General features: G+C 33.4%; 1 protein-coding gene and 1 long non-coding RNA gene across 2 annotated transcripts; one reads left to right on the top strand and one right to left on the bottom strand.

The window, feature by feature from the left end:
- The first annotated feature begins 1790 nt into the window (after positions 1–1790).
- On the top strand, positions 1791–15621 carry LOC128189135 (protocadherin-23-like). Its single transcript, XM_052860619.1, has 17 exons — positions 1791–1925; positions 2156–2218; positions 2960–3124; positions 3353–3419; positions 4190–4350; positions 4940–5055; positions 5149–5329; positions 5445–5603; positions 5820–5951; positions 6040–6162; positions 6272–6451; positions 6549–6736; positions 6936–7158; positions 11014–11512; positions 11616–11680; positions 12324–12414; positions 12918–15621. The coding sequence occupies exons 1-17, from the start codon at positions 1850–1852 to the stop codon at positions 12955–12957; spliced, it is 2529 nt and encodes an 842-aa protein (XP_052716579.1). The 5' UTR covers positions 1791–1849; the 3' UTR covers positions 12958–15621.
- On the bottom strand, positions 4219–5055 carry LOC128189136 (uncharacterized). The gene is made up of 3 exons (XR_008244209.1): positions 4934–5055; positions 4680–4821; positions 4219–4358 (listed from the first exon to the last, which is right to left on the bottom strand). It is a non-coding gene; the product is annotated as an uncharacterized LOC128189136 (long non-coding RNA).
- Positions 15622–17200: the final 1579 nt, after the last annotated feature.

The following is a 17200-nucleotide window of genomic DNA, read 5'->3' as shown; positions in this document are numbered from 1 at the left end:
TCTATATGATTTTAACTGAACTCTGTTTAATAATATGTGGAACTACAATAAACATAGGACATATTTTTCTCGATTCTTAGTTGTTGTTCAACTTTTCAACTAAAATCATATATATTGCGGTTTAATCCGGATCTGTTATCGAAGCCTATAATCGAAAAATTTATATTTTTTTTTACACAATTTCTAAATAATGCCCAAACTATGTTTCCAAAGGAAATCAAAAACACTTGCCAACCTTTAAGTTATACCATTAATGATAATTTCATATTCAGTCATGAATAGATATGCAACATGCTTTCCAAATAATGTTATATATGAAACAGGATTGCTATCAAATACTGTATTTGATTATTGGTAAGTTTTGTTTATAGAGCAAGATTTCTTTGCACGACAGTTCACGCATCTTTCTGACTTCTGGAACATCTTTTTTGGGGGTCCTATAGCTAATATAAATATGAATGTATTAGAGAAGTTTATGTTCCTAATCTACAATCTATTCTCTTTTGAGAAGTGGACAGGCATAGCCTACAGTGGATGTAGGCTATGCCTGTCCACTTCTCAAAAGAGAATAATCTACAATCTTCTCACACGAAACGGTAGTGGATTCAAAACACATATTTCAAAATATTCATAGAATGAGTAATGTTATGAATTCACAGAGAAAAGCAGTAATATCTCTTTACCTCCACCCACCCTACCCATTCCCCAAAACAACTACCAAATGCACAAATAATAAAAAAGTAGCAACCTATTCAACAAGAAAACAAGAGGCCTAGGGTCGCTCACCCGATGAGCAATGGTCTGACTCAAGTAGCGTTACAAAGTCAAATACAACACGAAAATATCAAGACAAGACTAAACAAAACACGTGCATCAAGGAGTAAATAAGTTTTATCACAATTCTTCATTCCGATCAATTTAACTAAACCGTCTTTTTATTCTGCAGAAAAGTCTCTCACGGGTCTTACTGTACATCTGAAAATTTTACGTTCACTATTATTTTGAATAGCATTGCATTAACAAAAATATGATATATATCAATCAGCAATAAATAAAAATGTCAACTTATAGATTCCAAGGCTCCCCAACCTCGGCTAATACTTTTACATGTTCTGGGGTAATAAAACAGTTGTTAAAAAAATAATAAAATAAAAAGTCAGTTAAATGTGTGTTGATGGTTGATGTATTATGATCATCAGCAAGTGACCGTTTGCCAAAAAAAAATGAGAAAAGGTATAAACAAATTCATAAGTACTCTAGAAGTGTACCGTGCACTTTCTTGCTTTATATGACGTTGAAAACTAAGCGTTGGTCTATCCATTTCTGGAGGCTTTCTTCTGTTCAAAGCTATGACTGGGTTTAACCAAAAGCCCACACTCGTAAAACATCCGACAAACCAACACGTGTTACAGCTTTATACCTTTTAGTTCTTATTCTCTATCCCCTTCTCTTTATCTCTTAGAGAAAAATAAATAATGAGAATAATTAAATATACAAATTTGAATGTTGGTTGACTTTTTGAAACTTGAATCTTTATTTGATTGACTTTTACTTGACTTGCCACCATGTCGAATATGTAAATACAAAGTGTACCAATCTTAAAGACACTTGCTTCCGGTAGCCGGAGGTAAGGCGTCTTGAGAAATAAATAGTCCTTTCAAAGGACAAAACAAACCAGAAGCGGAGTTAAAGTTCAAGTAAATAAGTAGTCCACAACAAAAGGTCATACATTTTAATAGGGAACAATTTAAATTATTTTGTGTATTTGAATTTAGAGGTCACAAGAGTTCCAGTATATCTTCAACACCTTTTGCAATGTCCGATCAGATTAATATTCACACTGTCAGAGATGAATTTATTGATTGAGAGGAGAATAATATTTCTTCGTATATTGTTTTTAATAATATATTTTACAGCTGAAGTTGGTAAGTATTGGTGTCTTTAGCTTTAATCACAAGTGTTTGAAACTGAACCCATTGCAAATGAAGTCTTGTACACTTATTGAAAAAGAAACCCAGTGAATGGAAATTTTTATTTTTCATTACGTTTTGCTGAATGAATTAAATTGCACCGAATGGAAACATTACGATATTTTTTCTCATTTCAAATATTTTTTTTATTTATTCATGCATTTGATTATATAACCATTTTTCAGACTGTGCATGCAATTTCGGCGGCGATCCATCTTCACACATTGACGTGATAGAAAGTTGTTCAAGTAAGAATATCTCTTGGGCACTTGCGCGTTTACTTTGTAGCATCTCATCACGTGACCTTATTAAGAAGACTACGTTTATTAGAGATTTATCTTATTTAATCAGTATATTAATGTTGTTTGATACTGTAATGTCATTAATAATGACATTAAACGTTAAAACGCTGAAAAATTAAGCTCCTTTATTTTGAATATCCAGGAGGAATTAAGTCTGCTGTCCACCAGCCTGAACTATATTAGCATTAATTCTCACTTTTCGCGTTTTGAACACCAAGGGAACTCTGAGAATATATATATATATGTATATATATATATATATATATATATATATATATATATATATATATATATATATATATATATATATATATATATATATATATATATATATATATATATAAAGAGCGTTTAAAAAATTGATTTTTTTACCGTATTTGAGCACGGAAATATTCTTGAAACGTTTAGATTGAAAAAACCCCGGTATTTAGATAATTACAAAGAATTTAAACCTAATTTGATAAAATCTGACGTCATCTGCAGTTTTATTCGGGCATTCTTTACTGTTTGAGTCGGAGAGAGGTCAGGTTATGGACTTACTGATACTTTATAGACCGAGCTATTCTTTTGGCATCATGCCATTGGAGAGACTTTAGTTGGTCAACTCAACTTTCATATAACATATTTTCATATTTCATGTTATCAGTCTCCTGTAAAAGACTACGGGTCAAAAATCATACATTGAAGGTTGTCAATACATCATCCCTGCCTACGGATCTTCATGCTGTGGAAGTCTGTCAAGAGTGAAGTTCTGGAGCAGCAACTATGGATTGATTGATTTTCAAGTCTGGAAGGAAACGGCACCAAATGTCTACGAGTTGACCCACACCTTTAACTACTATGTTCCAGAAGGTACAACTTCAGAAGGTGTTGATGCCTATATAATATAGTCTTAGTCACCCAGATGCCTACTTTTCTCTGAAGTAGGTATAAATTATCTATAGATGATCTAAACAACGCCTCGAAACAAGAGGTCTTAATATTTCAACAATACTATTATCAAACGGATTTTACTACATGTGGATATTAAAATAGTATGAGTTTGACAAAATATTTTGTATTCTTTTATTTTATTTTCAGTGAATGCAACGTTAACCGTGTATACAGGCAATGACATCTTGATAGAAAAAAATGACGTCATTGGCTGGTAAGAACAAAGGACTATATATGATAAGGGCCTAAAATGGCCCCCTAAAATGAACATCATCATTTAACTGTAATTCTTTCTTTTCTTAATACAAATATATATGTGATGTGTTTACATAATATTCATTTTGGTTCAAGTGCCCACGATTTAGAAATATGACATCGTAAAGACAACCGTTTCCCGCCATTTTTGCATTTTTAGCATAAAAAAGCTTGTTTTCAAGCAGTTTTTCTTTCAGGAAACATAGAGCGCATGCTTGAACAAACAAAATAATTTAATCAGAGATGTATCTAGCCAAGACTAGTAAGTGACAAAAAAATCTTCCTTGTTCAAGCATGCGCTCTATATTTCCCATTCGTTAAAAGATAAGAAAAATGTCAATTTTTGACTGATTTTGATTGAATTATAGAAATAGCGTCACTTCTGACGTCATATACTGCCAGTGAGTGCAAATAAATCAAATAAATAGATAAAAAATATATTTTATATCAACTCTTCTAAAAAATAAGTTTACATTTTATTGTACCCAAAGCACTTGAAAAATGACGAATTATGGGGGCCAAATTTAACTCATATCATATATAGTTCATATAGTTGATTATTTCTTTTGTACTTGCATCCGATATTAGATGAATGCTATCCAATGAATAAAACGACAAAATACATATAAACAACCCGCGTTGCAGTGATCATTGTGTATCAATCTAAATAACTATAGAACATAAAATTAAAGTTTAAAAAAAGTTGAAGTCGAACTTAATGTTCTTCAGGTACTCAAGTGGTGACGACATCATCCCCTACTCCATAACTACGGTAGATCAGAACATCCAGTTGTCGGGGGTGCCGGGATTTTCTGTAGGGGGTACCTACACCTTGAACACACCGTACATTACGGGCAGAAACTACGGCATTCAATTCTCTGTGGCCGACTGTGAGTACCTGCACAATTTAACAACAATTCTAAAAATATTTGCAAATTGTATCAATAACATTATAGTCAAAACAAGTCAGTGGCGAGAGTTACACTTCTTAAAAAGAATAGGACATCACGGTTATATTCATTTGAGGTTTGCCATTCATTAGTTTTATCATTGAAATGTTGCATTAAGCTCATCAAATCAAGTTTTAGAATAACCAATCAAAATAGTTTTTACCCCGTGTAAACATAACTAAAATAGCTATATACTGAATATATCTACTAGGCCTTGAATGATATCGCTGCTTATTTACATTACAGCTTCAAAACCGTACTTTACCAACCTTCCGCAGACAGTAACAGTCCTGGACACTGTCGCATTAGGAACTTATGTATATACTGTCAGCTATAGCGATCCCAATGCCGCAGATATTCCCTACATCACTATTCAGAAGAACAACGCCCCAGAATTCACACTGAATACTGCTACAGGCAAGGTCCAGCTATAGAGAGGAATTATTATTTTCAAAAATTAACATATACACAATCATTAAGTAAGCTACTATTAAATTTAACGATGGTGATATACTAATCATACTTGCAGGTGAAATCCATACCGGAGGTACTTTGAATTATGGGACATACACGGTCACTATCGAGATTACAGACCCATGTGGCCGAAGTCAACAAAAGAATCTGATTGTTACTGTCATTAACACGGTGAGACAACGTTTTGCACCTTTTAAACATTGTACAAAATTATTATAAAAATGTCAACTTAGATGTTGTTACATTGATTTTTCACAATGCTAGCCTCCCGAGATCCTAAATCTCCCATCGTCTGTTGATGTATCCGAATCTATCCAACATGAAACTCTCTTATATGCCCTGACACTACGAAATGAGACCGGAAGTGATACAGTCACGTGCTCCCTCAACACCACTTCTCCAGAAGGTGCACCTTTTCTCGTAAAATACATTTCTGGGACAGCTGGTGAGTTACAACTAAAGTTTTGGTCTGACTTGATAATCTAATAAGTTATGTTTTTTCCACTTAATACATGCACAGAAAAGCAATTTGATTCAGAGTTGTATCATATTATTTTCAGATTTTGGCGTGTATTCTCTAGCATCTCCAAATTTTGACTATGACAGCAACTCTTCTTTCGAAGTTGTGGTAGACTGCACAGATTCCATAACTACCGCCTCGGAGTCATTGTTTGTATACCTTATCAAGAATTCGGAACCAGTGGTTCATAATTTACCAAGTAAGTTATAGTTTAGAAGATTCTTTTTTTTCCTTGAAGTTAATGATAGCTACAGTATACATGTAACTAAACCGAAATCGATGAATACCCAATTTATTGAATGTTAAATTAAGCAAATGGTTAAGTACTAAATCACCTACGTACGATGATACTGCAATTAATATACATATTTTGGTTCATTTACTTCTCAATTACTTATCATTATTATTATAACAGACGTGATCACCATATCGAGCAGTACGCCAGTGGGAACTATTGTGTTCGCTGTGAACAGCACTGACCATGAGAACGATCAGCTCACTCACTCTCTTAACTACTGCATAAAATGCCCGTTCACCATTAGTCAATGTATGTATACTGCACACAATATCTTCAAGTTCGGAAAATCATAAATGTTTCTTTAAACTTCAAATCTTTTCTCCGTATTTAATTTCAGCGGGGCACATTTTCTTAAAAACAAGTATCAAGGACGCCTCCAAATTCTCCTACAATCTTTACATTGTCGTTTCCGACAAGTATGGAACAGTCACAGATAAGCTCTTAACAATACTGGTTACTGGTAAGCCTACTTGAAACTGATTTTTTATCCTCTAAGATGGATAAGACAATTTTAAATTTGTAATACCAGGGTTTTGCAAAAATATATTTTAAATGATATTTTTGAATAGGCGTGAACAGCGTTCCTGTCGTAAGCAATTTGGACCAGACAGTCAATGTACCCAAAACTGTTGCCATAGGAACCGTGATATTTACCGCCATCGTGTCGGATGCAGACGGCGATCCTTTGAGTTATCAATATGAGTATGATCCAGTGGAAACTATGTGGAAATTTTCAATGGATGAAACAAGTTTGTTGCTTTGTTTTATCTCAATAAGACCCTTTTCTAATCGTTTTTCTCTATTCTTTTAATAAAAAAAATAACCTTCACTGTCTTTGAAATTCAGCTGGAAAGATTTCTGTCATCGAAGCTTTAGACTTTGGAGCTGATATTGCTTTATACAAATTCTCCTTTACGGTTAACGATGGGAAAGCATCGGCCCCAAAGGCAACATTAAGCATCATCATACAATCTAGAAACGAACCACCCGAGTTTGCTCATCAAGTCTACCACGTTTCACGTGATGAGGCAAAAGTAAGTTATGAAAGAACTGTTTTTGATCAATTTACAGATCCATCAAAGGAAAGCTTTAAAGCTTTTACTGTCATAAACATATAAACCCAGAAAATTGTTTCTTTTTTACTTTGCAAAATATTATTTAGTTATTAGACCGGTATTTATTTAAAGTATCATATACATATTTGTATATACTAGTATATAATTTCTGTGATAGTCGGGAAGTAAGTTCGCAGATCCCGGGTTTGTGGTCAGCGACCCAGACGCAGGGGACACGTGGACCTACGAGATAGCGGATGGGGATGACTTCGGGCGGTTCAGTATCGATGCCAGCACTGGGATTTTACAGTTTCGGACAGACTACATTGTGGACAAGCCTGAATCAATGCAACCTTCTGTTGTTCTTATCATCGCGGCAGTGGATACTCAAGGAACAAGTGGTATACCTTAACTGGTTCATTTTCTGTCAAAAAAACCCTGTTTTTACATTATCATCGCAGTGCAACAATTTAGTGTTAATTAACATTTTTGCCTGAAGATTTCCTAACGGTCAGTGTTGTTTCTTATCGATTAACTCAGTTTATTACATAGCTATAAATATAATTTCTTTCGATTAAACCCAAAATCTTAACGAAAAAAAAAACACCAGGGAACTTTAGCGAATAAAGCGAAATGCCTGCGAATAAACAATCAATATTGTTATCAAAAATAAAACTTTCAACTAAATTAACATTGGTTTATTTAAGTCAGGTGTTCGATCGCGAATGTTTCGCTTTATGAATTAACCAAAGATAAAATTTTATTTACAAAATTTTTCTGTTTATTCGTGGTCTTTTGTCATTACTTTCGCTTAAGTTTTGTGTTATATCGCGATAGTGACGGGTTTTGTCGCAAAATGTTTTTTCAACTAAGCGCAATCGTTAATAGACGATTGTTACATTTATATAAGGACTTTTTAAAAGCAAAATATTTCATTGTCTTTTAAAGAGGAGTGGTCCCGGTTTTGGTCTAATTCCCCCTCCCGCTTTTAGCTCACCTGAGCTGAAAGCTCAAGTGAGCTATTCTGATAACATTTTGTCTGTCGTCCGTCCGTCCGTCCGTCTGTTCGTCTGTCCATCCGTCTGTCCGTAAACTTTTCACATTTTCATCATCTTCTCAAGAACTACTGGGCCAATTTCAACCAAACTTGGCACAAATCATCCTGAGGCAAAGGGGATTCAAAGTTGTGAAAGTTAAGGGCCACACCCTTTTTCAAGGGGAGATAATTGGAAATAAATGAAAAATTTTGAGAAATTTTCAAAAATCTTCTTCTCAAGAACCATAAAGCCAGGAAAGCTGAAACTTGTGTGGAAGAATCCTCAGGTAGTGTAGATTCAAAGTTGTGAAATTCATGACCCCCAGGGGTAGGGTGGGACCACAATGGGGGCTCGAAGTTTTACATAGGAATATATAGAGTAAATCTTTAAAAATCCTCTTCTCAGAAACTAATCAGCCAGGAAAGCTGAAACTTGTGTGGAAGCATCCTCAGGTAGTGTAGATTCAAAGTTGTGAAAATCATGACCCCCGGGGGTAGGGTAGGGCCACAATGGGGGCTCGAAGTTTTACATAGCAATATATAGCCACAATGGGGGGGGGGGGGTCGTAGTTTTACATAGGAATATATAGAGTAAATATTTAAAAATCTTCTTCTCAGAAACTGATCAGCCAGGAAAGCTGAAACTTGTGTGGAAGCATCCTCAGTTAGTGTAGATTCAAAATTGCGAAATTCATGACCCCCGGGGGTAGGGCGGGGCCACAATGGGGGTCGAAGTTTTACATAGGAATATATAGAGTAAATCTTTAAAAATCTTCTTCTCAGAAACTAATCAGCCAGGAAAGCTGAAACTTGTGTGGAAGCATCCTCAGGTAGTGAAGATTCAAAGTTGTGAAATTTATGACCCCCGAGGGTAGGGTGGGGCCACAATGGGGGCTCGAAGTTTTACATAGGAATATATAGAGTAAATCTTTAAAAATCCTCATAGGAAGATATAGCCACAATGGGGGGTCGTAGTTTTACATAGGAATATATAGAGTAATTCTTTAAAAAGCTTCTTCTCAGAAACTAATCAGCCAGGAAAGCTGAATCTTGTGTGGAAGAATCCTCAGTTAGTGTAGATTCAAAGTTGTGAAAATCATGACCCCGGGGGTAGGGTGGGGCTACAATGGGGTCGAAGTTTTACGTAGGAATATATAGCCACAATGGGGGGTCGTAGTTTTACATAGGAATATATAGAGTAAATCTTTAAAAATCTTCTTCTCAGAAACTAATCAGCCAGGAAAGCTGAAACTTGTGTGGAAGCATCCTTTGATATCCTCAGGTAGTTTAGATTCAAAGTTGTGAAATTCATGACCCCCGGGGGTAGGGTGGGGCCACAATGGGGGTCGAAGTTTTACATAGGAATATATAGAGTAAATCTTTAAAAATCTTCTTCTCAGAAACTAATCAGCCAGATGATTCTTTATAATTGTTAAGACTTTGGCTCCAGGACAATTCTTCGGCCTCACAAGAAGGTTCAGATTTTGATGTAGCTTTATATCCCATATATAAACAATTATGAAGGATCTTTTTGAGAACTGCAATACTCATCATGTGATATGACTATAAAATCATCCTGTTAGAAAAAGGACTAATGATTATAAACATAAGAATATCCAAGGGGGGAATGGATTTTATTTATACAGGAATTACATGTATTATTGTACATTGTCTGTATTATGACTCCATTAAGCTGATTTTATCATACCTATTGTTTCTCAGGTGAGCGAAGTGGCCCATGGGCCTCTTGTTAATGTTTACAATGGTTCAGTAAGGCATATCTAATAGTCATCCAAAATCTGAATGTGAATTGTCGTGTCATAGCTCACAATTCTCTGTCATGTAAACAAAGCTTGCACTCAAATTTTGGTTGATAACAAGATATGCACTTTTAAAGCATTATAAACACTAAAAATAGAAAAATAAAATTTGACCAAAATCGCGACTATGCGCCTTTAAAATCTAATTAAAGCCATAGAGTCGAATTAGATAGTTATTATAGGTGGACAAGATTATTTTGGTCGTGCTTCCTTATTTAATTAAGGTGGCTCGACACACCAATGCATTATTTGATGGATCGATGAAGAATCATTTTTGAGAAATGATTATACAAAAATGACACCTATATCGGCCTCTGATTATTTTATATGTTTTTTTTTGTATTTTTTGATAGAAACCGGAAACATCGTTTTAGCTTTGAACAAGATATATTAGAGCTAAAAATTTGTAATCAATTAATGCACAATACAATTATCTATAAATACATATCAAAACGGCCAGATGAACTTTGAAATATTTTTGTAAAAAAAAATATTTCTGAAAATGAAAAAAAAGGATTGTAGATATTTTTTTAAATCTATGGATAAAAACTGCAGATAAACTGTTACTCGCATTTAACAATTGCTGTACAATCATATTTCAACAAGAAATTGAAACCAAATAGTGAAATTAAAGAAAAAATGGAAAATTTTAAAATCGAACCGATCCCGATTGTAATTAAACTGATCCCGAACGAAATCACATAAAGTTAGAATGAATCAGAATTTTGCAAAAATTTCAGGTTGTTTAGCTGTAAAATGGTTTCGTCATTTACTTAATTTATAAATTATATCAATTACTTAGAAAAAAAACTGCAGTTTATTTGTAAAATTTCAATTTTAAAATAATTCTGATCGGGATCAGTTTTTTTTCAATCGGGATCGGTTCAAATTTGATAAATAGCAATTTTTCCAAAATTTCGCATTTTCATTTCAATTTCTTTGTAAAATATCATTGTTTAGTAAATAGTTTATGTGACTATATGTTATTTTTAAAATTTTATCCATAGATTAAAAAGATATTAAAGAATTAAAATTTTGATTTTCAGAAATATTTTTTTAATTAAAAAATTAAACACTTGACCAAACGATCTTTGGCATGAATTTATTTATAATTATATTACACATTGATTGACAACAAGTTTTAAGCTCTAATATATTCTGTTTGTCTGCAAAACAGTTTTTCCTATTTCACTGAAAAAATACAAAAAAAATTCTTATAAAATAATTGAAAGCCGATATTGATCTCTGTTTTGTGGAAACATGTTTCAAATAAGATTCTCTATCGATCCATAAAATAAAATTTTGGTGTGTCGAGGAACCTTAATTAAAGTTTGTAAATCTTCTGACCTTGGTTGGGCAACATAATTTTGTACCTTGTCTTCATTATCCTTTGTGATAAGGTACAACCACTTTGTCAGTCCACATCTCGGATGCAAACAACAAAACGCCGTATTTCCCAAGCAATCAGTATCACGTGACCGTGATCTACGATGTTCCCGTGACGTCATCGGTAGCTTACATCACCGCGCTGGACGACGACTTTGGACCTACGTACAACCAGATCAGCTACCACATCGAATCGATACTGGACCATCAGTATTTTGACATCGACGGTAATGCGCTATTAACCACTGCAAAATCACTAAGACAATTCGAAAACGGCACAAAACTGCTCACTCTCATAAAGGCCACAGACAAAGGAAACAGGCAGTCATCCGTGACGGTTACGGTGAATGTCGTACCGGGAACCAGCAACAGTTTCTTTGACGACCCAGAAACTGTGGCATGGTTTGCAGCACTGATGACATTGTTGGTCATTTTGCTCGGAGCTGCTGTTATTGGCCTGTACCGTTATTGCAAATATGGCTATGTGTTCTCAAAAAGAGGACTCTGTACAAGGTATTTTAACTGCTCAATCTATCCCAATTTATTATTGAAATAGATGACTTATTGTTACTTTTTGTATTAATATACATGCATGTTATATTTTTTGTCAACACAGTTGCGATGGCAAAAAGGTTCATTTTGAGAAGGGAGGAAATTATGAGAAAGCCGACACCGATAGACGTAAGTCTGATCACTTCGTTATAATTAATAAACATGGTCACGATTTGAGCTATAAATACTTTAAATTTTATGATGCTAGTATCGTACTGGCTTGGAAAGAGTGTGTAAAATTTCATTCATATTTCATTACGACCATGCAAGATGATCGTCCACACTGGTGAGACTGTTTCGTGGTATGTGGCTTATATACACGTATAGGTTTGTAGGATAGCGGCGATGAAAGAGAAATAGGGCGAACAATGCTTTTTACATCTTCAGCTTTAACATAATGAATAATGATGAACACTGTGGTTTCGTTAACCACTGTAATCATTAAACACTGGAAGAAAAGAAAACACCACACACAATGTTAACATTTTTCAATTCATTTTTTAAAATTATTCTTCATTTAATCTTATTCTCAAAAATTGAAAAATATTTAAAAGGGCTATAGGTAATTTGAAAAAAAAAACCTTTTTGATTTAGCTTTGTTCTGCTACATATAAAATATGTTTATTTTAAGACTTGTCAATTGTTTTATTTGTAAATTAATTATCATTATACCGACAAAATAAAACAGGTAGCTATGTAATGTTGTGGCGGACACTTTTAGAACAAGTGTGAATTAAGTTTCAGTTTGAATTGTAACTGATATTTTAAACAGGTGACTCTCGAGTTAGCATCAGTGAATGGTCAGGTGACAATGGCGACGTCACCATGTGGATGCCGTCAAAATTTGATAGCTGGAATCAAAGGTGTGTTTTTTATATGTTCAAACAAAATACTTGGTCATTTACACAAATATTGAAATTAATTTTATCGAAGGTTGAATTCTCAGATATATAATAGTTACAATACTTAATTGATCAAACGCTTACGATTTTCCAATGTTGCACTTGGTTACTATACCATTCCATACCGACGTCAACATATTATTATATGGGGATACAAATCTTTCTTCAGCAAATAATGAAACAATTTTCAAAGCAGTTCACAAATTTATTTCAGCATCAAAACGTTTTCAAACATAAAAATTTCTCACACATGATGTGATCCTACATCCTTTCTGTTATCTTACTCACCCTGCATCTTATTTTTCCATAACGTATTTTTTTTCATACACATTGTTAGTTTAGACGTAATTTTTTTTATAAACGTGATTACAAAGACATTCCAACCTGGACACTTCAATGAAAATTTGCATTGAGGATTTTTTGAATTCCGTTTTTACAATGCATGGGTTTGTATTTACTTACAGGGCAAACACAAGAGGACTGCCTGCAGTCGTAGAATTGTAACATTCATAGAATATTCGCTGCTGGAGTTACTCATATAACTGAAGTTATTTTACATTTGCTGTCAATAAGTTTATTGATCCGTGACAACAATCGATTGGCACTGTGTATTTCACTTTATTAAAGCTATACACGCTATATTTTGCGTCATTTTGAATAACGGTGAAAATGTATGTGTTTGATTACTTATAAAAGTTACCTTTTTGCTGTTAATTACAATGCCCAATTTGATCACGTAACAAAAATATCATCAATACAGTATTAAACAATAAAAAAATATTTATTTCTCTGCCAGGAAAGTAATGCCTCCTCATGAATATCAATCTATCACGTGATATCGACAGCTAAATTTAGTCTATCATATAAAAATTGGTGAAGGGTCAACATCTTCATAATTGTAATTGTTTAACAAATGAAATGGTATTTTCAGTAAAGCTTAAATTTGTACGATACACGAGTGCAAACAAAAGGGAAAAATACAAGCCTGTTTGTATATTATTTTATATATATATGAACTAGACTTTGACCCGTGCGTGCACGGGTTGACATTGCATATGATATCGGACATTTACGAAATAGGTACATCAACACAACATATTATTGACATTTACATAACCAAGCTTTAAGCCTACAATAAAGTTATTAATTTCACTATACTCTGCTTAGTTAGAATAATCTAGATAGAATGTTCTATAGTTAAAATGACAGATGTCCTACGGACCCGGTTTATCGATAGAATTCGTCCCAACTACTCGCTTCGTAGCAAATATAAAAATTATATCGCGCTGTATCTCGCCTAAATTTTCATATGATTGTTTTCAAATACCTACAGTGTTGCTCTTTTATAATCCCATATTACCACATTAACTGTTTTTGCAACGAAATCACTGCCACTTTTAAAATCACGTTTGAAAATTCGCCGTTTTTGATCGCCATGTTAATGATAAAATCCGAGACATTCCGAGTGCGATTTCCGACAATATGGCAGGCAAATTCAAACGTGTATCTTAACAAAATGCCTTGGTACGACTCATTAAATGGATATTTTGTGGAATAAACTACATATGCATGTTCAAAAAGGTTTGTAATGTACAAAAATGTGATTTTCCCCTGCAGATTATTTTTAACAGACTTAAAATGGACGCGAAGCTGATCCGCTTCGCGGCTGCTACATTGCAAGTATATTGGACGAATTCTTACTGTGACCTGAGCGTAGCGTGGTCACGGTAAGATTATTCTTTCTTAGAATAATCTAACTGTGTCTCGGTACAGGCCTTTTCACCACAGTTAAAATGCCTCCTATATATACCGGTAATATGGCCAAAAATTGCAGAATCGCCCCGAAACGATTTTGGAGAAAATTAATGAAGCTGTATTGAAAACAACAGTCAAATTATTCATAACAAACCATTTGATGCTGTAGATACCTTTCATCTAAAATTTTAAAAATTGCAGAATATTGCTCTGAAACGATTTTGGAGAAAATAAATGAAGCTGCATGGAAAACAACAGTCAAATTATTCATAACATACCATTTTGATGCTGTAAATACCTTTCATCTAAAAATTCAATTCATATGATTGAAGAATTCAACACTTTTTCACAAACGTTTTTTCCTAGCTGACATTCGGAACTCTCGGGATTTTTCTTATTAAATGCACCGAGTTAGAGTTATCTCCCGTATTTTCTTTGATAAACAGAATATAAAGCGAATTTTCAAAGAAAATTTACAGTATTTGTATTATCGTTTCTGAGTTTATCCATGCAAATGTGATATTGTGGAAACATAAACTAAGATCCTCCCGTGATTTAGCGTGAATGTAATGCGCATGCGCTAGATTGTAAAATCCAAAAAATTCAGATGATTTCCGGATTTTTTAAAGAAATTTTCGTTGATTATTAATTGGCGAAGCTTGATTGAGAAGAAATAAAAACAAATTGGTAATCTATAAGTACCAATGACGTAAAAAAAAAATAAAACAAAGACAGTAATTAACCGATTTCTCGGTATTAAAGCCCAACATTTCGAGTCTATTATTTTAATATAGTAGTATAGATAGATACTTCCTTTAAAAAAATAACTTAAACCTATGTGTTTCCCATATGTGCTATATTTAGATCCTGTAAGTGTTAATGCAAAAGTAAGGGTATCGTGAATGACATACGTATTTTACTCATTATACATGTATTTATTTCAAATTACCAACTGCTAAGCATATTAAAAATCAAGTCGGATATTTAATTAGGCAAATTATAACGGCCTGATTTCCTGCGGACATGCGCAATGAGGTCGGTTTCGCTCTTCTTTCATCAATATTCATGAGAAGGTAATACTTTCCTGGCAGGAAAATAAACAATTAAAAATCTATATCTCTGTAACGAGATGGAATTTACCATTGTAATTTACAGAATAAAGGTAACTTTTATAAGTAGACAAACACATGCGTTACCACTGTCATTCAAAATTGACGCAAATTATAGCGTGTATAGCTTTAACAAGTCTTCTTATTTGTTTGACTATTGTCTGTTCTTTTCTAAATCTAAATATTATATTTTGTATATTATCCCACTAAGTTTTGACTTTGAAATTGTTGGAACTTTTGTTGGCATATTTAATAAAGATCTGTTTTAATTTTGTCATATTTTTCAATGTCTACACAATCTTTATGTGGTAATCTGTGTAAACTTTTTTGAATTTTTAAATACGTTTACTCCTTGACTTTTTCTCTAGCTCTTTTTTAAAATCAAAGATTTGTTAATTTGCATGGCAGGTAGTTCTTATTGCATTCGAATTACGCACATATTTTGTAATATGAATTCTCGCACTTTTCCAACACAAATTCCGAGAGAAATCCCGTATGAATTAGTTGTGTAATATTTATAGATATAGTTTTTAAATTCCATCAAACTACGTATCAGTAATCGAAATATTTCAGAGAAATTGTATGGATCCAAGCAATATTGAAATCTAGTCTCGTTCAACCAGACCCTCGTCTGTCTCCAATTATCTCCGACAATCAAAAAAGAGACTCTATGTTGATGGCAGATTTGCGGATACAGTTGAGCATCTGGTTAATCGAGACTATATTGAACTCTGGTGTAGGAATACATAGGACTATAAAAATATCTAAATTGTTCGTACCATTAAAAATTTGACTATTTTCAAGGTATTTAGTAATAAGTTTCCTTGAAAAACAATCCTTACATTACATCGAATTTATCGATCATTTTCAAGAACTAAGTTATGTCAGCGATGATTATTTGTTCTTAGGTTCATACACCTTTTCACTTGTTTGCTTGAATAACTGCATAGGAGAGTTGATTAAAACCAACTCCCAAAAATAAATTATACTTTAAATTATCCGACCGACTAAAAATAATTATTTAAGTAAATATATATTTATTCTTTTTCGGCTGTTTCTAATATAATATTTATCACACAGAAACTCTTTGTTATGTATCCAAACCTCTTTCAAAGGTTTTTATCATACATTTTCTCATTTTTTCACTATTTTTTTTTCATTAATATACATGGGTATCAGTTTTTGGAAGATTTAATGAAAACCATAGCTTCAGGAATACGTAAATTCGTGATTAAAGATCATTGCAATACAAAATAATAGTAGCAATTGCATTTCAATGAACATTTAATTTCGTGGATCAACTTAACAACGTACTCCACGAAAATTGGTGTTCAACGAATATTGGCGAAACCTCAGTATTTAAAAGTAATCCGATATGTTTTGCTGATTCTCTGAAAATCACCATATTAAACCGACTGAATCCCTGCAAACCATTTACGAGTTTATACAATGAAAAACAACAAACAAAATGGGTTTTCTGTTGTCCGTGTACTTATTCCTTCACCATTGGCCTTGATTGCCATCCACTCATTAACATACATCTAATTTCTGATCGAGAGAGCAGTTTACAGTTTAACAAGGACGATAATCTCAACTCGGTTCGTTTGTATGGAATCGGTGTTAAATTCTTATTACGTCTTTTTCCCGTTCAACTTGAGTCACAAGACAAAATTCTGCCGAAATTTCATGTCCATTTGGGACGTTCATTTGACTGACACTTCAAATAAATTCCATATTTATAATTTTGTTTTTGACATTCAACTCTTCATTTTGATTGCGAGTTTGCAAAAAAGAACGAGGACTTTGAAAAGGACACGAATTTCACCGGAAAACAGTGACGGAAGATTGTTTAATATTTGAAGCAACATAAATTACGCAGTTAA

Source organism: Crassostrea angulata, chromosome 6 (assembly GCF_025612915.1).
Source record: "Crassostrea angulata isolate pt1a10 chromosome 6, ASM2561291v2, whole genome shotgun sequence".
Taxonomy (NCBI): domain Eukaryota; kingdom Metazoa; phylum Mollusca; class Bivalvia; order Ostreida; family Ostreidae; genus Magallana; species Magallana angulata.
Note: the sequence above shows the minus strand (reverse complement) of the source record. Positions and strands in the feature narration are given on the sequence as shown.